Source organism: Geotrypetes seraphini, chromosome 10 (assembly GCF_902459505.1).
Source record: "Geotrypetes seraphini chromosome 10, aGeoSer1.1, whole genome shotgun sequence".
NCBI classification, from domain to species: Eukaryota; Metazoa; Chordata; class Amphibia; order Gymnophiona; family Dermophiidae; genus Geotrypetes; species Geotrypetes seraphini.
The window spans coordinates 87,597,982-87,622,092 of record NC_047093.1 but is presented as its reverse complement, the minus strand read 5'-3'; the positions used below and the strand labels follow the sequence as shown (position 1 = coordinate 87,622,092).

General features: G+C 45.2%; 1 protein-coding gene across 3 annotated transcripts in view; it reads left to right on the top strand.

Annotated features, from left to right (window-relative positions):
- PAPPA (pappalysin 1) overlaps positions 1–24,111 on the top strand; it is a 644,537-nt gene that overhangs the window by 556,543 nt on the left and 63,883 nt on the right. For all 3 annotated transcript variants that reach the window (XM_033961720.1, XM_033961721.1, XM_033961722.1), the window contains exon 18: positions 14,451–14,598. In XM_033961720.1, coding sequence (XP_033817611.1) covers positions 14,451–14,598 — 148 coding nt within the window. The remainder of the gene's footprint in view (positions 1–14,450; positions 14,599–24,111) is intronic.

Genomic DNA, 24,111 nt, shown 5'->3' with positions numbered 1-24,111 from the left:
TTGAAGGTTTTTTGCAGTGAGCCCATTTAGGAGTGCATTGTAGTAGTTCATACGTAGAGGATGAAGGTGTAGAACAGTTGAAAGAAGTCCAGTTCCGAGAGGTATCATCTGATTTTCTGTAGTTGCCGGAGGTAGTAGAACAAGACAAATATTACTTGGGAGATATGGTCAGAGAGCGAAAGGTCGCTATCAAGGATCACCCCTAGGCTGCATACTTTGTCTTTGGCCATCAGGGTTGCTGATTCCCAAGAGATTGACTGGCGGGCGAGTTTGGGGTCACCTCTCTGTATCCAGAGGAGTTCAGTTTTCACCGCATTTAGTTGCAGCTTGTTGTGAGACATACAGCTTTTTATTTCTGTGAGGCAGTTGTGTAGTATGGAGATTTGAATGTCTCGATTTGAGCCTACCAGTAGGTAGAGTTGTTATGTCATTGGCAAATGAGTGGATATTTATGTGATGTTTTAAGGAGATGTCTATCACCAGAGGATGAATATCAGAAGGGATAGGAGAGCACCCTGTGTTACTCCATATTGTATCGGTTTGGATTGCGATAGAGTAGATCTTAGTAGGATGCGTGGAGGGGCATGTTTGATAGGACGTCTCAGTCTGAGGATGGATGTTTTTGGCAAGACGTCCAAAAACCCAGTAGAAAAAAATGTCCATTTTCAAAGCTGCCAGATGTCTATCTTTTATGTAGATGTTTTGGTCCTTAGGATGTCTACCTTTTGTGGTCATTTTCAAAAATAAAAACGTCCACATGAAAAACGCACAAAAGCAAGTTTTGTAGATCTACCCAACTACCTTGTCTGAGCCAGTTTCGGGGATTTCTACCGGCTCAGCTGATGTGGGATTCCCTCTGCCAGAATTAGCTAGAGCTCTACACTCCTTCCCTGCCCAACATCCCCCCACATCCCCCAACATTCTTGGACCCCCACACATATTACCCGACACCCCTGACATCAGGCAACAATCTCCCACACACACATCATCTGACACCTCCGTACCTTCTGATGCAAAATCAGCAGGGCCACATGATGAGAATGATGGGCCTTCCTTCTCCCAATGCCTCTTGGGATGCAGTGGGAGGGACCTAAGGCCATGACTGGCTCAAAGCTTTCATTATTGCTTCAGATAGAAGCCTGCCCAATTCTCGCCCATAACACACCTCCCAGCATGCCATATCATGTCACACAGCTTCATGACCAATCCACATTTTTAAGCTCTGGACACACAGCAGCTTAGAAGTGCTGCTGAACGTCCAGAAAGTTTGTTTCGATTATTGGCACTTGGACGTCCCTGCTATTAGGACGTCCAAGTGCCATCTTAGGTAGGTTTTTGGACGTTTTAAAGTTTTGATTATGCCCCTCTTTGGGTCAGGAATGATGAGAAATACTGGAGCGCTCGATCACTGATTCCAATATTTGCGAGTCTAGTGAAGAGGGGTGATCGATGGTATCAAAGGAAGCACTGAGGTCTAGAAGGACCAGTAGCCTATTTCCTTTGTCTAGTATGCTCCAGCAGTTATCGATAATGTCCGCTAAGACCGTTTCTGTGCTATGGAATTTTCTGAAGCCAGTTTGGTATGTCGATAAAGGCCTGGAGTTAAGATAGTACTGTTTTTTCAAAGATCTTGAAGATGAAGGGAAGGTTGGAGACTGGTTTGTAGTTGCTGGGTTCGTTCAGATCCAGGGATGATTTTTAAAGGATCAGCCTGATGATTGCTGATTTCCAGCTTTGCAGTACCATTCCTGATTGCAAGGGGGAATTTATTAGAGGTAGGATCGATTAGATGAAGACGTCTTTTGTCAGTCAGGAGATTCGGTGGGCACGGGTCGAGGTTGGATCCAGAGGGTTGTAGCATGGTGATTGTTTTTGCCAGATCACCATGAGAAGCCAGTTCAAAGTGATTGAGGGTTTCAGTTCTGGGTTCTCTCATAGGGGGTGGGGGGAGGTCGTTCTAGGCAGAGTGTGCCCAGTGCTAATTGGTTAGAACAGCTGAATCACTGTTTACTAATAGATTAGCAAGTGGTTAATGCTGGAGCCCTTACTGCCCAGTAAATAGGTATTGATAAAGGCTCCCACACTAATGGTCACATGCTAATTGGGAAATTGTGTGACCAATTTACAACCATGCTAAGTGGCCTCAGAATGCGGGAAAGCCCCAACTACTAATACCACAGGACACTTTTTAGCTTAGTAAAAGGGCCCCTATGTTTATTTTTTATTTTTGCCATCACATAGCTGCAGTTATCCCAGGACAAGCAGGCAGCATATTCTTAACGCATGGGTGACGTCACCGACGGAGCCCCGGTACGGACCTTTTTAACTAGAAAGTTCTAGTTGGCCGCACCGCGCATGCGCGAGTGCCTTCCCGCCCGACGGAGGAGAGCGTGGTCCCCAGTTTCTTCGTTTCCGCGGAGCGAAGAAGACGCATGTGTTTCAACGGCCGTTGAAATTTCACTTTTTGCCTTCCCGCTCGCGAAATTCTCTTCCTTTTTTGTTCTTTTTCCCTTCGGGTTTCTTTTTCGTTATTTTTTTGTAAAAAAAAAACAAAAAAACTTTATTTTATCTTATTTTTCGGGCCGGCCCCGGCGGGGCCTGTTGCCACCATACAGGCCTCCGGTTTTGATTTTGCGGAGGCCGTGTTTCCCTTCATGCCCCCTCAGCCGGGCTTTAAGAAGTGCCAGCGGTGTGCACGCCCGATATCTCTCACTGACCCACACAATTGGTGCCTACAGTGCCTGGGTCCAGAGCATCGGGCTGACACCTGCACCCGCTGTGCTACTCTTAAAAAGCATACATTGAAAAATAGGCAGATCCAACAGAACATCCTGTTCGGTACCGGGTCTGCCATGGAATCGGCCGCGCCGTCATCGGCACCACAAAAGTCGGCACCGACTACTTCGACGACGCCTGATCCATCCTCGGGGTCGCTGGCACCAGGTAAGCCGGCTAAGAAGCCTTCCACTTCCCTTGAGCGCTCTCCTGCCACACCGGCGACGCCGGTCCTCCCGGCATCACGCCGACCCCGCAAACGCTCCGCCCCGATCTCGGTGAGTGCCTCGTCATCGGCCTCCTCATCGCCGGGGCATGGAGCGGCACCTATGGTACCGACAAAGAAAAAAGCGGTACCGGTGCCTCCTCTGGACGACCGCATTGCACCATACTCCATAGTCAATTGCAGGAACAACTTCAACAGCAACTCCAGCACTTGTTGCCCGCAATATTGGCCCCGCTCCTTCCGGTACCGGACCAGCCCGAGCCTCGCACCATACCACCGGTGTCGACACCATCGGTACCGTTGAACACCTCCATGCCGGTACTCGCGGCTGAACCACTTCATCCTCCGGTGCAACCCCGCTCTGATGCAGACCCTCCCCGACATCGAGACTGACAACAGTCCCCCCGTGACCAGGACCGGCACCGGTCTTCTTCCCCCGGTACCGTCTCGATGCGCTCTGGCAAATCCCTCTCTAAGACTCGCCACACTGAGCCGTCCGCACCACCGTCCCGCACCGTGCACACCGACGTCAGGGACCCGGACTTATGGGAAGAATCCCCACCCGGTACCGATGATGAGGCTTCATCAACAGACGAGGAACCCTCGATGGTCGATACCAGTTCCAAACCTGAACAGTCCTCGTTCACAAAATCTCTAAGGGAAATGTCGGCAGCTCTATCTATCCCTTTAGAGTCCGACTCTAAGAAATCCCTTGACGCCCTGGACTTCGAACAACCTCCCAAGGAATTTTTAAAGTTACCCGTACACGACATCTTACGGGAAACTTTTTACAAGAATTGGGAAAACCCCCTCACGGTACCGGGTGCCCCTCGAAAACTGGATAATTTGTACAGGGTCATTCCTATCCCGGGGTTCGATAAACCTCAACTGCCCCATGAATCCCTTCTTGTGGAGTCCACCTTAAAGAAAACCCAGGGTTCAAGTGTCTATGCCTCCACACCTCCTGGCAGAGAAGGCAGAACGATGGATAAATTTGGCAAGCACCTTTATCAAAATTCCATGCTTGCCAACAGAGCTAATAATTACACCTTCCACTTCTCCTTCTATCTGAAGCATTTGGTGCAACAACTCTCCTCCATCCAAAAGTACCTCCCTGAGCGTAAGATCCCGATTTTTCAACAGCAAATTTTTAGCTTGCTCCAACTCCGGAAATTTATGGGGAGATCCATTTATGACTCTTTTGAACTGACCTCTCGAGCCTCTGCCATGGCAGTCGCCATGAGGCGCTTGGCCTGGCTGAGGGTTTCTGACCTTGATATCAATCACCAAGACCACCTAGCCAACGCACCTTGTCTTGGTGATGAACTCTTTGGGGAGTCCCTGGACTCAACTACCCAGAAACTCTCAGCACACGAGACCAGATGGGATACCCTGATCAAACCCAAAAAGAAGACTCCACCTGCTCGCCCCTACAAACAGCAGTCTTCCTACCAACGCAGGTTTTCGGCCAGACCCCTCAACCCGCCTCAGCATCAACAGCCTCGCCGACCTCGTCAGCAGCACCAATCTCAAGCACGTTCACAGTCTCACCAACCGGCCAAGCCTCTCCCACAGTCAAAACCATCTCAGCCCTTTTGACTCTTTTCTCCAGAGCATAGCCAGTCTCCAATCCTCGGTGCCTCTTCCTCAACCTATCGGAGGCCGCCTCACAATCTTTCTCAACCGTTGGGAGGTCATCACATCAGACCAGTGGGTACTCAACATCATCCGCCACGGCTACTCCCTCAACTTCCAGACTCTTCCACCAGACAATCCTCCCGTAGAGTCTGCTTCTCATTCCTCCCAAACTCCACTCCTCCTGAGGGAGATCCAATCCCTCCTTCTTCTCAATGCCATCGAAGAAGTTCCCCCAGACCAAAGGGGTCAGGGATTCTACTCCCGCTACTTCCTGGTACCCAAGAAGACGGGAGACCTCCGTCCCATCCTCGATCTCAGGGACCTCAACAAGTGTCTGGTCAAGGAAAAGTTCAGGATGCTCTCCCTGGCCACGCTTTACCCTCTTCTCTCTCAACACGACTGGCTATGTTCCCTAGACCTCAAAGAGGCCTACACTCACATTCCAATCCATCTGACTTCACGTCGCTACCTCCGATTTCAGGTACAGCACCGCCACTATCAGTACAAAGTGCTACCCTTTGGCCTCGCATCATCGCCCAGGGTGTTCACCAAGTGCCTTATTGTGGTGGCGGCCTTCCTCAGGTCTCACAACCTCCAGGTGTTCCCCTACTTGGACGATTGGTTGGTGAAAGCACCTACGTCTCCGCTTGTGCTACAAGCCACTCATCACACCATCTCTTTCCTCCATCTCCTGGGGTTCGAGATCAACTACCCCAAGTCGCATCTGCTTCCCACACAGCGACTTCAGTTCATTGGAGCAGTTCTCGACACCACTCTGATGAGGGCGTTTCTTCCCTCCGACCGCCAACAGACCCTGCTCCATCTCTGCCGTCAGGTGCTCCTTTGTCGCTCTGTTCCAGCTCGGCATATGATGATCCTCCTGGGCCACATGGCCTCGACGGTCCATGTGCTTCCTCTGGCATGACTCCACCTCCGGACACCTCAATGGACTCTGGCCAACCAATGGTCACAGACCACGGATCCTCTTTCTCATCCCATCTCTGTGACATCGTCTCTTCAGCAATCTCTTCAATGGTGGTTGAACTCCTCAAATCTTTCCAGGGGTCTACTCTTTCATCTACCCCCTCACTCCATGATCATAACCACGGATGCCTCCCCCTATGCGTGGGGAGCTCACCTGGGAGATCTACGCACCCAGGGACTCTGGACCCCTCAGGAGCGTCTACATCACATCAATTTCCTGGAACTGAGAGCCATGTTCTATGCTCTCAAGGCCTTCCAGCACATTCTCTACCCTCAGGTTCTTCTCCTGTGCACAGACAACCAAGTCGCCATGTATTACATAAACAAGCAAGGCGGCACCGGATCTCCCCTCCTCTGTCAGGAGGCCATCCGCATCTGGACCTGGGCCACGGCCCGCAGTCTCTTCCTCAAGGTCGTCTATATCCAGGGCGAACAGAACTCCCTGGCCGACAATCTCAGCCGCATCCTTCAACCTCACGAGTGGACCTTGGATCCTCCCACACTCCACTCCATCTTCTCTCTGTGGGGCACTCCTCAGGTGGACCTCTTTGCAGCTCCTCACAACCATCAGCTGCCCCAGTTCTGCTCCAGACTCTACTCCCCTCATCGTCTGGCCCCAGATGCATTCCTGCTCGACTGGACGGATCGGTTCCTCTATGCCTTTCCTCCACTGCCTCTGATGTTGCGGACGTTATTCAAACTCCGCAGGGACAGAGCCACCATGATTCTCATTGCTCCTCGGTGGCCTCGCCAACACTGGTTCTCCCTCCTGCTCCAGCTCAGCTCCAGGGAGCCCATTCCTCTTCCTGTGTTTCCTACTCTACTTACACAGCAGCATCAGTCTCTACTACATCCCAACCTGTCCTCGCTCCACCTGACAGCTTGGTTTCTCTCGGGCTGACCTCTCCAGAGAATCTGTCTCAGCCTGTCCGTCACATTTTGGATGCCTCCAGGAAACCGGCCACCCTCCAATGTTACCATCAGAAGTGGACCAGGTTCTCCTCTTGGTGTCTACTGCATCATCACAATCCCACCTCATTAGCGGTGGAAACTGTACTGGACTATTTGCTCTCTCTGTCCGACGCTGGCCTCAAGTCTACCTCAATCAGAGTCCACCTCAGTGCCATCACTGCGTTTCATGAGCCTATCCTCGGAAAACCTCTCACGGCTCATCCACTGGTTTCCCGGTTCATGAGAGGCCTCTTCAATGTCAAACCACCTCTGAAGCCTCCTCCTGTCGTCTGGGACCTGAATGTGGTTTTATCAGCCCTCATGCAACCCCCTTTTGAACCTCTTGCCACAACTTCGCTCAAACTTCTAACATGGAAGGTGCTTTTCCTCATTGCCATCACCTCTGCCAGGAGGGTTAGTGAGATGCACGCACTGGTCGCCGATCCACCGTTCACTGTTTTTCACCATGACAAGGTGGTTCTGCGTACCCATCCTAAATTCCTTCCCAAGGTGGTCTCGGCTTTTCACCTCAACCAGTCCATTGTGTTGCCTGTCTTTTTCCCTAAGCCCCATTCTCATCCTGGGGAACAGGCGTTGCACACGCTGGACTGTAAGCGTGCCCTTGCATACTACCTTGACCGTACCAGGGCTCACCGCTCTTCACCTCAGCTCTTTCTGTCCTTCGACCCTAACCGTCTAGGTCGCCCTGTCTCTAACGAACACTTTCTAACTGGCTTGCCGCCTGCATTGCCTTCTGTTATGCTCGGGTCGGTCTCTCACTGGAAGGTGCTGTCACGGCCCACAGAGTCAGAGCTATGGCTGCTTCCGTGGCTTTCCTCCGTTCCACGCCCATTGAGAAAATCTGCAAGGCTGCCACTTGGTCCTCAGTTCACACGTTCACTACTCACTACTGTCTGGATGCCTTCTCCAGATGGGATGGACACTTCGGCCAATCTGTGTTACAAAATTTATTTTCCTAATGGCCAACCATCCCTCCTCCCTCTCTGTTAGCTTGGAGGTCACCCATGCGCTAAGAATATGCTGCCTGCTTGTCCTGGGATAAAGCACAGTTACTTACCGTAACAGGTGTTATCCAGGGACAGCAGGCAGATATTCTTACGTCCCACCCTCCTCCCCGGGTTGGCTTCTTAGCTGGTTTATCTTAACTGGGGACCACGCTCTCCTCCGTCGGGCGGGAAGGCACTCGCGCATGCGCGGTGCGGCCAACTAGAACTTTCTAGTTAAAAAGGTCCGTACCGGGGCTCCGTCGGTGACGTCACCCATGCGTTAAGAATATCTGCCTGCTGTCCCTGGATAACACCTGTTACGGTAAGTAACTGTGCTATTTCAACATACTGTCCACAGTAACGCCAAGATCCTTTTCTTGGGTAGTGACTCAGATTTTTTTTTTTAAAAAAGCTAACATTGAATAAAATAGACAAAATATAAATAAAATACAGTTCTTGTAAACTGCCTTTTTGTGGTTTCACAATCTTACTCAAAGTGGTTTACGTGTAGGTACTGCAAGCATTTTCCCTATCTGTCCCAGTGGGCTCACAATCTATCTAATGTACTTGGGCCAGTAGAGGATTAAGTGACTTGCCCAGGGTCACAAGGAACAATGTGGGGTTTGAACACTTGATACTTGAAGACTAGCTACTTGAAAAAGATTTGAGGCTTATTGGTTTATTTAGATATATTGAGAATGGTTTCCCCCTCCCCTTATTCTCACTGAACACCAAATTTATGTAGTATAGAGGTTTCATTGGTTATTTATTTTTAAAATTTATATGTAACCCGTTCTGAGCTTTGGGGAGGATGGGCTAGAAATCGAAATAAATATACTGTTTTATTCCCAAAGCGGTTTACAAATGGTTACATACATAAGATAGTATAAGATTCAAAACAAAGTTAAAACAAGACAAACAGATTCAATCCTTACATAGAATCAATTTCTCAAAGAAACGCATCTACATATAATTGTGTTTTCAGCATTTTCCTAAATGAGCTCCTATCTCTACATTTTCGGATTTGACCAACCTGGCCATTCCATAACTTAACCCCTGCACATGTAAAAGTCATGGCTTCCGTCTCCACATACTTAGGGTTAGCCTTTGTTTTCAGCAATGCTGAACTTTCAGAGCACAATGATCTTGACAGCTGATACTCTGACATTAAGCTCTTAAAAAATTCAGGGATCGTACCATATAAGAATTGGTGGCATATCATAATTGCTTTGTATTGAATTCTGAATGCAATTGTCGGAGATATGGAGTAATATGCTCATATCTTGATATTCCAGTTATCATTCTGGCCGCAGCATTCTGTGTAAAAGTTTATCTAACAGCTAAGAAATCAAGCTGGTGTGATTACTACATGAGAACTTCAATCTCTTAAAAATGTTAGCTTTTTTCAGGATGTATTGTTTTTTCTGTGGGCTTTGCTGCAATATCCTGTATCTGGGATTATTTATTTTGTTTTGGTTTCAGTTTTTGGCCTCTCTTGTGTTGCCAGATTTTGCTCATAGCTAGTAGCCAGGTCTAAGAATCAGAACATGGGTCTTTAATATATTCCTTTTGGGCTTCCAGGTCTTTTGGAACAGCTTCTATCATGTCATACAGCTTCATGACCAACAGCCTATTCCCTATTTTTATAACCTCTTCATCTAACCTATCCATTGCAGTGAAAGTTATTGGACACTGGTATATGAGTCTGGCTATTAAATGTCATTATTATTTGATGATCGAGACACCTTTCCTGTTCAAGTGTCTTTACAGAATCCCTAGCCCTGATCCAAGGAATGGATCACTTGAACCAAGTGTTGAACTCATGGTCTCCACTGAGTGGCACTGCCACTGAACCAACAGGAAGTTTTTAAGATCAGGTTAATCACACTCTTTCTACTTGGAAGTAGAAGGCCGAGATAAATATTTATATGATTCTGATATTCTCTTGGGTTCCTCACTTTAATTCTTTGAGTTTTCCTTGGGATGCAAGACAGTTTTTGATAGTGATGTACACTTCCAACTGGAGGGAATCTGTGTGTGTATCTGCAGGATAATAGCCGATCTCCTAGTGTTCAGTGGGACTGTCCCCAGCGGCATTCAACTGTCAAGCATGTTGTGGCAGCCGGTAGTGTGCTTTCCGCTTCATGTTAAACATAGGTTCCGTAGACTTGAGCACTGTTACCGATACACTCAGCCCTCAATTAGTGACAATCAGATAATAGCAGTAATAACATTAAACAGCAATTAGAAAAGAACACAAGCAGGTTAAAGCTTCGTAGCATAACAAAGAAGTACTTATCTCACTGCAGCACATCACAAACAAAACTTACAGAACTACAATGTTACCTTTTCTTACCTGTACTTATGCTTTTGATATATATTGAAAATCTTTTAATAAAAATATTGAAATATTGAACTACAAAAAAAAAACACCCCGCGGAGGTGATCTGTAACCTGTCGCTAAAATAGTCTATAGTATCTGAAGATTGGCAGGTGGCCAATGTTATGCCAATTTTTAAAAAGGGCTCCAGGGGAGATCTGTGAAATTACAGACCAGTAAGCCTCACTTCAGTGCCAGGCAAAATAGTAGAAACGATTATAAAAAATAAAATTGTGGAACACATAGCAAGCATCCCCTTATTCACCAAGCTGCTCGAAGGACTGGTCAACTTAGAGCTGGTGAACTATCTAGACAAGTTTAACATACTCAGTGAATACCAATCAGGATTCAGAAAAGGTTTTAGCACTGAGACAGTCCTAGCCTCGATCCTTAATCACCTATATGGTTTATTCAGCAAAGGAACAAGTTCTCTGATTTTACAACTAGATTTCAGCAGTGCTTTTGATCACGAAATAATGCTACACTGCCTAGATGAAATAGGACTTACGGGAAGAGTAAGGAACTGGATACAGGGTTTCCTAACAAAGAGATCATACCGTGTGATTAGTGATGGGACATACTCAAACTCCTGGAAAAACCCCTCGGGAGTACCACAGGGTTCACCACTATCACCTACACTATTCAACATCTACATATCATCCTTAGGACACTTCCTGCAAAAGCTAAAATTAAACTACTACATATATGCAGATGACATTTCCATTTTAATCCCAGTGAACAGCATAACAAACGAAACCTCAGAATACAGTTCTCATATTTAGACCGAAATAGAACATTGGACAATCAACTTCAAACTGAAACTAAACACAGAAAAAACAAAAGTCTTCCTTGCAAGCCCAATGGACAAAATTACTAAAACAATGTTACATATAAAAGATCACGACTACCCGATTACTAAAACAATAAAAAGATTGGGAGTCACATTAGACACGCATTTGACAATGGTTGTACACACGAATATAGTGGTAAAAAAGTGTTTCCTGACATTATGGAAGTTAAAGACCATCAAAAACTACTTTGACCCATTATCATTTAGATTACTAGTGCAATCACTAGTGCTTTCTACACTGGACTATTGCAATATCGTTTATATGGGTATACCCAAAAAAACAGTGAGGAAACTTAAAATTGTTTAGAACACAGCGGTCCTCTTGATATTTGGATTGAAAAAAAGCGACCATGTTAGCCCCTACTACAGACTGCTACACTGGCTGCCAATGGAGGCGCAAATAATATTCAAGTTCTCTTGCATATGTTTCAAGCTGGTTTGGGGACTAGCTCCTACCTACCTGCTACCTCACTTCGTACTATACAGCCCTACAAGACAAACAAGAAACTGCAATCTATTTGCATACCAAGCATTACCGGCTATAAATACAAAACCTTTCTGGATAGAACTTTTATGTACCAAGCAAACAAACAACAACACTGGTTAGACAACTACATTAATGGAGCTAGACTTACCTTTGATGCCTTTAGAAAAGCCATAAAAACTGCCTTATTCGACAGAAATATCACCTAAAAAGTATCTACACCAAACACTAATTCAGATTCTATTATTTCAAGATATGTCCACTCCTGCGTATAAGTCTGAAATTTTTTAACAATTTTTAACAATCTGTATATTGTAATTCGCTGCCTTTTAAGATTCTGCATACTGTAATTCTCTGACTATCTGCATTTTGTAACTTGCTTACTGTCCAGTTCTCTTCAGTGTGAACCGCCTAGAAGTCTCACAACTATGGCGGTATAGAAGAATAAAATTATTATGTTATTATTATTATTATTATAGACAAACATGATTTAATGAGACGGAGTCAGCATGGGGTCAACCAAATATAAGAACATAAACAATGCCTCCGCTGGGTCAGACCTGAGGTCCATCGTGCCCAGCAGTCCGCTCGCACGGCGGCCCAACAGGTCCAGGACCTGTGCAGTAATCCTCTATCTATACCCCTCTATCCCCTTTTCCAGCAGGAAATTGTCCAATCCTTTCTTAAACCCCAGTACCGTACTCTGCCCTATTACGTCCTCTGGAAGCGCATACCAGGTGTCCACCACACGTTGGGTAAAGAAAAACTTCCTAGCATTTGTTTTGAATCTGACCCCTTTCAACTTTTCCGAATGCCCTCTTGTCCCCTTTCAACTTTTCCGAATGCCCTCTTGTTCTTTTATTTTTCAAGAGTTTGAAGAATCTGTCCCTCTTGAAGGTGTGACTAAACATGTGGATAAAGGTGATCTGGTTGCTATAGTATATCTAGATTTTCAGAAACCTTTTGATAAAGTTCCTCACGAGAGGCTCCTGAGAAAATTAAAGTGTCGTAGGATAGGTGGCAAAATTCAGTTGTGGATTAGGAATTGGTTATCAGATAGAAAACAGAGGGTAGGGTTAAAAGGTCATTTTTCTCAAACGAGGAGAGTAAACAGTGGAGTGCTGCAGGGGTCTGTACTGGGACCAGTGCTATTTAACATATTTATAAATGATCTGGAAATTGGAACGACAAGTGAGGTGATTAAATTTGTAGATGACACTATACTGTTCAAAGTTGTTAAAACGCTTGTGGATTGTGAAAAATTGCAGGCAGACCTTAGGAAACTGGAAGACTGGGTGTCCAAATGGCAGATGAAATTTAATGTGGACAAATGCAAAGTGATGGTGCACATTGGGAAGAATAACTTGAATCACATTTACCGGATGCTAGGGTCCACCTTGGGGATTAGTGCCCAAGAAAAGGATCTGGGTATCATCGTAGACAATACAATGAAATCTTCCGCCCAATGTGGGGCGGCGGCCAAAAAAGCAAATAGGATGCTAGGAATTATTTTAAAAGGAATGGTTAACAAGACTAAGAATGTTATAATGCCCCTATAGCACTCCATGGTGCGACCTCATCTGGAGTATTGCGTTCAATTCTGGTCTCCTTATCTCAAGAAAGATATAGTGGCACTAGAAAAGGTTCAAAGAAGAGCAACTAAGATGGTAAAGGGGATGGAACTCCTCTCGAATGAGGGAAGAATAAAACGGTTAGGGCTCAGCTTGGAAAAGAGACAGCTGAAGGGAGATATGATTGAAGTCTACAAAATCCTGAGTGGAGTAGAATGGGTACAAGTGGATCGATTTTTCACTCCGTCAAAAATTACAAAGACTAGGGGACACTCGATGAAGTTACACGGAAATACTTTTAAAACTAATAGGAGGAAATTTGTTTTCACTCAGTGAATAGTTAAGATCTGGAACGCATTGCCAGAGGATGTGGTAAGAGCAGATAGCTGGTTTTAAGAAAGGTCTCGACAAGTTCCTGAAGTCAAAGTCCATAGTCTGTTATTGAGAAAGACAAGGGGGAAGCCACTGCTTGCCCTGTATTGGTAGCATGAAGTATTGCTACACCTTCGGTTTTGGCCAGGTACTAGTGACCTGGATTGGCCACTATGAGAAAGGGCTACTGGGTTTGATGAACCATTGGTCTGACCCAGTAAGGCTATTCTTATGTTCTTATGACTCTGGACTAGAGCACCCCTAATTAGCTGCAACCAGGGCAAACTGCCCCTCCCCTCCTACTAGTAGTAGTGGGTCTGCGGTCACATGAGGTCCCAAAAATATTGTGGGTGCTCGGGCTCCCACGACACCCATAGAACTGGTGCCTATATCTCTAGCGCAGCTTGATAAAAGGGGCCAACATATAGTAAATATGGGCATGGTGATAAGTAGACCATACTAATTCTTGTTAACGCACACTAACTTTTAATAAACAGCACTAAATTAGAAACATGATGGCAGATGAAGGCCAATTGGCCCATCTTGTTGGCAATTTCTTAGTGCCTCTTCAACCATACTCATTTTTAAGCAACCACATCCTTGAAGAACTTGTTCTAAATCCCAATACTCTTATGTAAATAGTCATGGATTTAATATACCGCCTTTCTGTGGGTACAGTCAAAGTGGTTTATATATACTAAATGCAGGAACTTTTTTCTGTCTTTGGTGGGCAATGGAGGGTTAAGGGCCCCTTTTATCCAACCATGGTAGAGCTCCAACGTGGTTTAATAACAGGGGCCCTAAGTGGCTTGTCCAGGGTCACAAGGAGCTGCAGTAGGATTTGAACCTAACTCCCCAAGTTCACAGCCCAGTTGTTTTGACCTGTAGATCTTTGACATGTCTACTGTGACCTTTATTTATTTATTTTTTTCTATTAACTTAATGCTCAAATAATATCATTTTTCATTACTGCAGAGAGCTGGCAAAAGTTCTGTACACCCCTGCTATTGAGATTTTACTTTTGTCAGGATCAGAAATAGAACTGTTTCAAACCTGACAGATGTTAAATGGCAACCTGTCAAAACATGCATATTGCTATCAAGTTGTTCATAATAAAAATTTATAGGCTTAATCCTTGACACAGAATTATCAATATTTCTAGAGACTTAAATGTCTAGTGATGTGAATCTATTTTCTGGGGTTTTTTTCCAGGGCCTTGGCAATAATGTGATTCATTGCAGAAAGGATGGCTCTTGGAGTGGTAGCTTCCATCTCTGCCAGGAAATGCAGGGTCAATGCTCACCCCCTCATCAACTCAACAGCAATCTGAAAATGCACTGCATGAATGGATACGGAATAGGTATGAGAGAAAAAACATGAAAACAGTCATATTATCTGGGGGACCAATGAGGGAGAGTTTTTTGAGATGATGGTATTTCTAGTTTCTGATGTACATTATGTGCCATTCATTTTTTATGGTGCTTGCTTCTCCAGCTTGGCAATGTCCTTCTTCATTTCTCCTTCTGGTTTAACTACTTTGAATGTTTTCATGCCATCTGCAAATTTCATAGTAATTTGTAAAGGGCTGCTAATATAGGTAAGATGATGTGGCAGCATTGATGTAACTTAAAAACCATCTGCTCAATATTCAAAGTGATTTAAGCAGCAGGAGAGGCTCCTGCTTGCTTAAATACTTAAGGGCCACCGAACCTCTGATATTCAGTGGCACTTAGCTGGGCAATACCACTGAATATTGGCTCTAATGGGCTATAAAAAGAGTTCCAGTCGGGGGTGTTACAGGGTGAGGCATTGGGGAGAAGCCAGCAGTTATTCTGGCATTATTCTGCGCCATTACCCAGTGGGTGAATTAAGGACAAAAGCCCACTTAGCTATCTGAGTACCAGCACTGAATTATCAGCCGGCATCTACATAACTTTATTTTTCCTTTTTTAACTCCCGATCCCCCTCCTAATGCAGGCTCCTACCCAGCCCCTTATCTCAATTACTTACCCCCAGGTCATGACAATAACAATCTCCCCCCTCACCTTCCCCAGTATTGATAGGCCCCCTTGGGTCTACTTCAGTTCCCTGTTGGTCCAGTGGGAGCATTGGGGGTAGAAGCAAAGCCCACTCACTCCTGCCCCTTGCGGCTTCCTCATGTAAATATCTGCTATGACTTCTCATGGCAGTCTTGCAGTACTACACAAGTACCATGAGAGGCTGCAGCAACCATTTTTCCGAGGCAGCCACAAGAGGCAGAAGCAAGTGGGCTTCACTCTTGCCCCATCACTCACACTTGGACCACCTTTTTACTGGGCTAGCCTAATCCATTAGGAGGCATTTTAAACTTCCTCTAGGGTTTTCAATCTGATTTTCAAAAGGAAGCTCCCTAAGGCAATTCCCTTTCAATATTCAGACCAGCAGAATAATATAAAAAAGTTATGAACCTGTTTTAGGATTGAGACTTCAAGATGATATCTCTATGCATGCCTATCCTCTCACAATCTAACTTCACCTCTTTTTACCTGTGGTATAAAACACACCCACTACTCTCTACATGCTCATTTTCACCTACACTGAAGGGGCAGGGACTACAATTTCCAAATATATTTCTTAAACAGCTAAAACACTATTTTGAAAATTGTCCTTTTGGTGATTCCCTTTTGAGTGCTATTCTTCCTTTAAAATATACTTGTTGAAGAAAGCCTAACTACTGAAAGCTCATCACACATATATTAATCTAGTCCAGCTTTACTTGCTGACCTTTATTTCTACTGCAAAGTCCAAAGCGCACAGAGAAATAAGAGACAAAGACAAGTGACTCCTTCCTGTTTATGTCAAACAGAATGGAGTCAATCCAGGATGGAGTCAATCCAAAGGTCAGCTACTAAAATAGTCAGTGGTTTTCATCAGAAAGCGTATGGAGACAGACTTCAAGATTTCAATATATATATTTTGAAGAAAAGGCGGGAGAGGGGAGATATACAGTAACAGACACATTTAAATACCTACTGTATGTGGCAAAAATGCATATAAGGCGAGGCTCTTTGAGTGGAAAGGAAACTCTGAAATGTGGGGGTATAGGATGAAGGTAAAAGGGGATAGACTCAGAAGTAACCTCAAGAAATACTTTTTCATGGAAAATATGAATTGTGGAATGGCCTCCTGGTGGAGGTGGTAGAGATGAAAAAATGTATTTGAATTCAAGAAAGCTTAGGACAAATGCATTGGAACTCTAAGAGAAAAGAAGAAATAGTAGATAGCATAGATAGGTAGACTAGATAGGTCATATTGGTTTAGTCTGCCTTCATATTTCTATGTTCTATGTTACACTTCTATGGTCTTAAGAAGAATCATTAACATATGCAAATTGTCTAAAAGTGCTATGCCAGGCCAGTTAAAAATAGGTGTGTATTTAAATAGGTATTCCAGGGGGCATAGTCAGAGAAGAACTAATTATTAGATTTTCAGTTCTACACAATTGTTGTTTTCCGGCAAAATCTTCAGCAACAAAAGCAGGTGCAAAGTTTTGAGTCTTTTTACCTATGCACAGTTTTCAATAGCAAAAACACCCCTTTAAGGTCCTTAGGCTCGTATTTTATTGATGGACGTAAAATGGGCAATTCTGTAACAGGGCGTCTACAATTATGCACTTGGAAGGCATGTTGTAGGAGCCTATGCTAAACAAGAAAGAAGGTGCCTTTTCTTTATAGATTACTAGCCCAGTTAGGTATATATGCATGTGTGCGCTTTGGTACAAGCTTTTAGGCCAGCCATAGAGCTGGTGCATTAGCACCTAAGTGCTGTAGATACCTGTGTAACTTGCTCTGTTCTATAAGTGAAGGGCCAAATTCGTTAAATGGTGCTGTTCTATAAATGGCGTTCCGAGTTGGGCACCGAGATCCACACCCAGTTGTGAGTGTGAGGATTTACACCAACTGATGTCTAGTGTAAATTCTCATGCCTAAAATTAAATGTGGATCTGATGTATTCTATAACACTGCATATATTCTTTGCCCCGTCCAGCCCTTGCCCTCAGCATAACCCCCTTTCCAGATCTGCATGTCAAAATTTACTTGTGCATCTTTATAGAATGCCCACTGTATATATTCAAATTGTTTGCCATTTAACGCCAATAATTGATTGCTGGAGCCCAGTTAAATTGCATATGCAAATTTGCACATGCAATTTTGAGCACCATAATTTGGGAATAAATGCATAAATTTAAGCCCCACCAATGCTCTGCCCAATTTCCACTCTTATGTACATCCCCTTGCAAAAAAACACTATGCAATATGTAAATTAAGTGCCTCTTTATGGATGATACCAGTTATATGCACATTTGTCCATAAACGCCATTATTCTAACATGTATAAAAGCCTTATAGGCATGCAGATGTTAGTGCCTGTTAGAGAATTGCTCCCAAAATGCTTTATGTCAGGTTTTTGTTCAAGGAGCACAGTGTATAACTTTGAATAAAAAATAACATCTTTCTAACAGGGATGTTTGAAAACATTCCCCAGGATTGTTGTGTGAATAAAAATTATGTTACGTCCCTTCCAGATTCAGAGTGCTAAGTATTCAATCCCTTCCTGCAATCCAGAAGTTCCAGAAATCCTAACACTTTTCTGAGCACATACTCCTTCCACCTTAGAGAGAATTAGGGTCCCCTGCAGTTTCAATTTCTGCAAGCAATTTGTGCAGAAGTCTTCTGCTCTGCTTCTTTTTCTTAAGTTTGTCTTTTTTGGGTGGCATGAGTGTTGTGAGTCCCTTTTCTGGTGGTCTTCTGTCGGAGGAAAGGTCACAGTCCCATGGAGCCAGACTTCTGCTTCATAGAGAAACTTAAGTGGACCTGTGGAGCCAGCCTGCTTTGTGCCACCCTTCTCAGACTTGGGGTCCATTCCCCTGAGAGTTCGCTTGTACTCTCAGGCTGTATGTGTCCTGAGTAAAATTACTCTGGGTTTCAGGACATAAGCTGCATTTCCCGCCCCTAGTCACGTGGAGAGGATCCGTGGAGGTAGAAGTTATAGTCAGTATCCATCTGACTGGCAGTCTGAAGACCTTCAAATCTGGTCATTTTGATCCTGCTCTAAGGCAGAAAATCCTTTCCTTCATTCCGCTGCAGTTTCACAGAGGTGACAGGCAGGCATTGCACAGACTGTAAGTACACCTCCATTATTTCCTATGGGAGCTTCGGGGGTGGTCCGTGGAACACAGTAAAACTCTTTTTTTCAGAGTTTCTGAGGGTAGGGTTCAGGTTTTCTACCTTCCCAAACCCCCAAATCACTGTTTTTTATTTTTGAATTTTGTTTATTTTTGCTGTTTTTGGCGTGAATTCGCTGGCAGTGGCCATCTTGGATTTTTATCAGTCTTTTTTCAAAGTTTTATTTCTGCTTCAAAACTCCTTGATTTGATTAAAAATCATTTGGGATGGACTCCCCAACCGCTAATCTGTCAAATGTGTGCATTGATTATGCCAGATTGGTGCCAGATCACTGACCGTGTACAACATGCCACAGCACGCTGAGGAGGGGCGGGAGCTTTGGGCTTCGCCTCCTTCAGGTCCTCCAGAGCTGGGGAGCCAGCCGTGATTTCAGGAAAAAATTTCGCCCAGAGGCCATTCTGGAGTCTGGCACCAAGCACCTGCATTCCGAGTCTGGGGACGGGTATCTCAGCAGGGCCCTGATTGGCTCAAATGCCATCCTGACGTCGCTGTTAGCTGGAAGCTTTTCAAAGCCGTCCGGACCCCCGGACATGTCCTCGAAAAGGAGGACATGTCCGGGTAATTCTGGACTTCTGGTAACCCTGGGTATGGATTGGCAACTAGATTGGCCATATGGTCTTTATCCTCCTTCATTTTTCTTTGCTTCTATTTGTATAGCACTTCTATGCTCCCTTATAGAATAGCATTTAATGGTTCTTATGATGCAAAGGGGCAGCTAGTTAGAGAACTTCAGTTTTTTCTGAGGTGTGACAAGCCTTCTTTTAAATTGCAACCATACAGTGAAAGGATAGGTATCCAGGTTCTGATTTGTAAATGTTGTTTCCAGGGAAGCCCTGCTAATAAAACCATTATTGCCTTTAGTAGAAAGCTCCCATATGAATTTATTTGCCAAGGTAAATGATTTTTTTTATATTTTAAGAATCATGCCTCGTGGCACTGTTCTATGTCTACTGCCTTATCCTTGAGAAGAGAGATTAAGCTGATGTTTATCCTGCTTAGTATATACTACAGATCCTTTGATCTTTTCACAGAAAAAGAGAGATTAACCCTCTTGACATAGCTAAATTCTTTCCCCATGCATGCATACAGATTTTATAGTGTGTGCCATGTAATAAAAAATTTCAACAGCAGCATTGTGCAGTTATTACTAACTTTTCATACTGTTATAACCGTGTTCCCACTCACAGAGCTCCTGGGTACCAGCTAAGATCTTTGGGCCCAGGTGGTTACAGAACAAGGGTGATGATGTTCAGCTGGGCATAGGCTGGGACTAGACTAATTCCCGGTAGGCCAAGGGATTTAAGATACCACCTATCCGTCCTTATAGAACTGTCACAAAAATAAGCATTCTCACTCCAGGAATGCTTTAAAGTGGAACTTTTTTACTGACAACTTCTGCAATAGCAAAAAATACAAACCTTGTTTTTGAACAAATAGGTTTCTTGACTGTTGATATTACTTTAAGGTAACTGGCTATATGTTGACTGAGCTTGAAAGTCTCTATAGAACTATTTACATCAGTTCAATTAGTCCATCTTTCCTCCAGCCCATCCCATCTGGCAGCTCAACTGAAGGCTGTAGACGGCCCTGACTCTCTCCAAGCAAAATAGGATCCCGCTGGGCTCTTTCCCAAACTTGCAATGCGAGCTGGGCCTCCCTGTCCATCCTCACTCCTAGGAGATGCAATTGCCTTCACCTGCCTCCTGCACACAGCAGGCAATCTTTCCCCTGCGCTGCTCGCAGTCTTTACTTTCTCACCCCTCAAGCTCATTTCTTTTCGAGCCTCTGTTGCTCCCACAGAGGTGACCTCTGTTTTCCTTTTCCAACAGCCTTCACTGGGGGTGCCCCACAGAATACTCCCTTCTCTCTTTAGGTCTTGGCAAAGACCTTATGCTGTGCTTCACAGACACTTATTTCCCCCAATTCTCCTGTCGCTCACATACTGTAACAGTAATATTTCATTTTTCATAACATCTCCGCTATATGATTTGCCAACGTCACTGGCCACTTAACTGGGTTCACCATTCCACCAGGCGCAAATTACTCCTCCACCCTCTTGGTAGGTTTAGGCTTAACCAGACTCATAGTAATCCCCTGGGGAACTTTGCCCGAACACTAATCACTCTCATTCCCCAGGGAAATTACAATATGTAAATTCTTGATGTCCTTACTCAGCTCTGTGCACACATTAGAGGCTGTCACACTTTTATTGATTTGTGCTTTATAAAGTGCTCTGGGATGTACTTTTAATGAAAGGCTCCATGTAAGTGCATAAGTATTATTATTCTGTTGTAACTGTAAGTCATCTGAAATCCAATTCCATCCTGTCTCATGGGAGAAAAAGCAGAAACCTGCATGAGCTCATTCCTTTGTAAGGATGCCAACTACCAGTCACATCTCAGAACAGAAGACCTGCTCATTCCTTTAAGTGGAAACTGGAAATCAGATCTTAAGAAACATGCCAGGGAACTTTATCTGACCATGACTTTTATTTGTCTGGGACTCTGCAGCAAGGGCTCCTGAGGATAAACCTGGTTAGTCACTCACCATTTTCAGAGCCTTCATCTTTTTAGCTAGCTATTTAACATAAAAAGCAGATGAAACACTTGTCCAGTTATATGCTTGGTGGGTGGGCCATAAGGTTTGGTGGCCTGTGGCCCTTATCTGAAGGGCATCTAATGCTTTACTTTTGATATCGAGATTTAATCCACCGTCTCTTCTTATTAGTGAAAAGACATGATCACCTTGCTCTTTAGTGTATTCAGAATACATAGCAAAGAGCTGTCTAAGTTGTGAACAATCAGATGGAAAGGACAAAAGAACTGAAACTGAAAGGTGTTCAAAATAGTGTGTGTGTTGGGCTTCAGAATTAAATAAAAATTCTTATCAGATTCAGTGTATTTCTTATGGGATAGCTGGAAACTCTGCCAAGCTTCTTATTTAGGCACATTTTACTTCAGTGGGAGGGCCTGTTGTTAGCCACTTGTCTGTCTGTCCATCCATATGCATACATTATAATTATGTACAGGTGCAATTGGACAGCAGACTAAGGAGACTGACAAGCTGCTTGCAGTGCAAGGAAGGTTGAGAGTGCGTAGCCTATGCTCTCAGTGCAAGGAAGATGGAAAGAGAAAATAATTTCCACTAAGCATTAAACACACAGTATGCAGCTGCAATAGAGTACAAGGAAGCTAGGATGTAGCTACTGTACTTGCCACTGAAGGAAAAAGGACTCCAGAGAGCTGGCCCTGTGCCAGCATTTAGCAGTCCATGCTACTGCTGTTACAACCAGTACCATTATTTTACTCTGTGGGATGGTTTGCATTCTCTAGCTACTGGGCTGCTGCCCTCCCGTGTCTGGCTCCAGGCACATCACTGTAGGTAATGGGAAAGAAAGGGAGAAACACCAGCACTGACTGACTTTATATTCACAACAGAACCGCAGCAACAGCTGCTGGCTCTGGGCATCACCTAGTAATCAAGGCAGGATTAATTCTTTGATGGATCCTAGGCATACCACAACATTAGGTCCCTTTTCTCTTCTCACATGTCATCCAGTGCCTACTGCCTCTTCCCCCTTTCTATCCAGTGTTTGTTCCCTCTCCCACTCCCATCTGGTGTCTGTCCCCTCTCTTCACCCTCATCCAGCATCTGCCTTTTCTCTCCCCCCATGCCATTCAGTGTCTGCTCCCTCTTCCTCCTTTGCTCCCTTTCCCTCCTCTATTTGGTGTCTATCCCCTCTCCTTACCCTCATCCAGCATCTGTCTTTTCTTTCCCTCATGTCATTCAGTGTCTGCTCCCTCTTTCCCCTTTCTATCCAGTGTTTGTTCCCTCTCCCCCTCCATCTGGTGTCTGTTCCCTCTCCTCACCCTCATCCAGCATCCGCCATTTCTCTCCCTTCATGTCATCTAGTATCTACTCTCTCTTCCCACTTTCTATCCAGTGTTTGTTCCATCTCCCCCTTCATCTGGTGTCTGTCCCCTCTCCTCACCCTCAACTAGCATCTGCCTTTTCTCTTCCTCTGTATCATCTAGTGTCTGCTCTCTCTTCCCCCTTTCTATCCAGCATTTGTCCCCTCTCTCCCCCTCATCTAATAAATGCCTTCTCTCCCCCTCCTCCTTTCTATCCAGTGTCTGCCCCCATCTTCTCCCTTTCTAGCCAGCATTTGTTTCCTTTCCTCCTCCATCTGGCATCTGCCCCTCTCTCTTTCATCCAGTCTGTCTCCTTTTCCCCCCTTTAAAAGGTGTCTACCCCTCTCTCCTTCCAACACAATCCACCCCCACAACTGCTGCCATTGGTATGCAATGGCAAAAACAAAGAAAAGACTTTGTGGGCCGCACTGTTCCACTTTGCAACTTCCGGACCTGCTTCAGAATAGGAAATGATGGGGGTGGGGAGGCAGCTGCGACCTTGAACATTTGTGGCCCCCACAAAATCGTTTTCTTTATTTTTGCCCCTGCAGCAGCAGCGTGTTGGGAGTGGGTAGATATTGGTTGTCTTCTCCCCCTCCAGGAAGTACAGAGCTAGCAGCGCATTGGGCCCCCCTGACCTCCTCAGACCAGAGGCACGTGCCTACTGGGCCTATCCTGTAATCCAGCCCTGCCAGTACCTGTTTAGAGGAAGAGAGAGGAGAGGAGGACAGCACAGGATACAGAGAGTGAGAAATATATAACCATTCCATCTTCCTTCATATACTTTTGACATAGATCAGGTGCCATATCTCACTCCACCTCCACCAATCCCACAGCCATCACTGACAGCAGAACAGGTTGAGGGGTATAAAGGCTTCAATGAGTGATGTCACAGTTCCCCCCAACACACACTACCTCCTTATTTCCATCCTGTAGAGCCTCCCTCCCCCAAAACACACGCATGTGCATGTATACACACATACACACGCTGACGCCAGTTGGAGAGCCACTGGCACAAGTGAAGGCCACCAAAGCTTTGCTTCTGCTTCACCAGTGAGTGACATTACAGCTGCACACACACTCACAAACTCATATCTCTCAACCCTATATACATTCCCCTTCAAAGGTGCCATTTGCACCCTCTCCCAGATATACCTCTCTATGCAGTGGCAATAGCGAGAGGGAGAGAAGCCTGGGTTGGTGGCACCCCTCCTCCTCCCCCCTGCTCCTTCCCCGATGTCGCCTCCCGCATGATCCCCGCTCCTTCCCGCCTGCCGCGTGCATCCTCCTTCTCTTCCCCCATACCTTTACTTGAAGTTGTTGCTCACGGCGATCAACAAAGTGCTCTTCATAACCCAGTCAGCTCTCCCTCTGACATCACTTCCTAAGCACAGGGTCACGAAAAGCACGTTGTTGACCGCCGCAAACAACAACTTCAACTATGGGGGAATATAAGGGGGGTACGCGTGTGGATGGAAGGAATGGGAAGAGACGGGGGAAGAGGAGGAAGGTGCCTGTGCCCCCAGAAACATGGCACCCAGGGTTGACCATTCCCTCCCCCTCCCCTTACTACACCACTGTCTCCATGTATCTGCCTTACCAGTCTGCACATATCTACATTGGCACATTCTGCTGAGAAAAGGCAGAATGTGCTACTGTGTCGCACAAAGCATGCACATTCCAACTTCCTTAAGTATACCAGTATTTAATTATGAAGAGGTGGAACCTGTGCAGATTG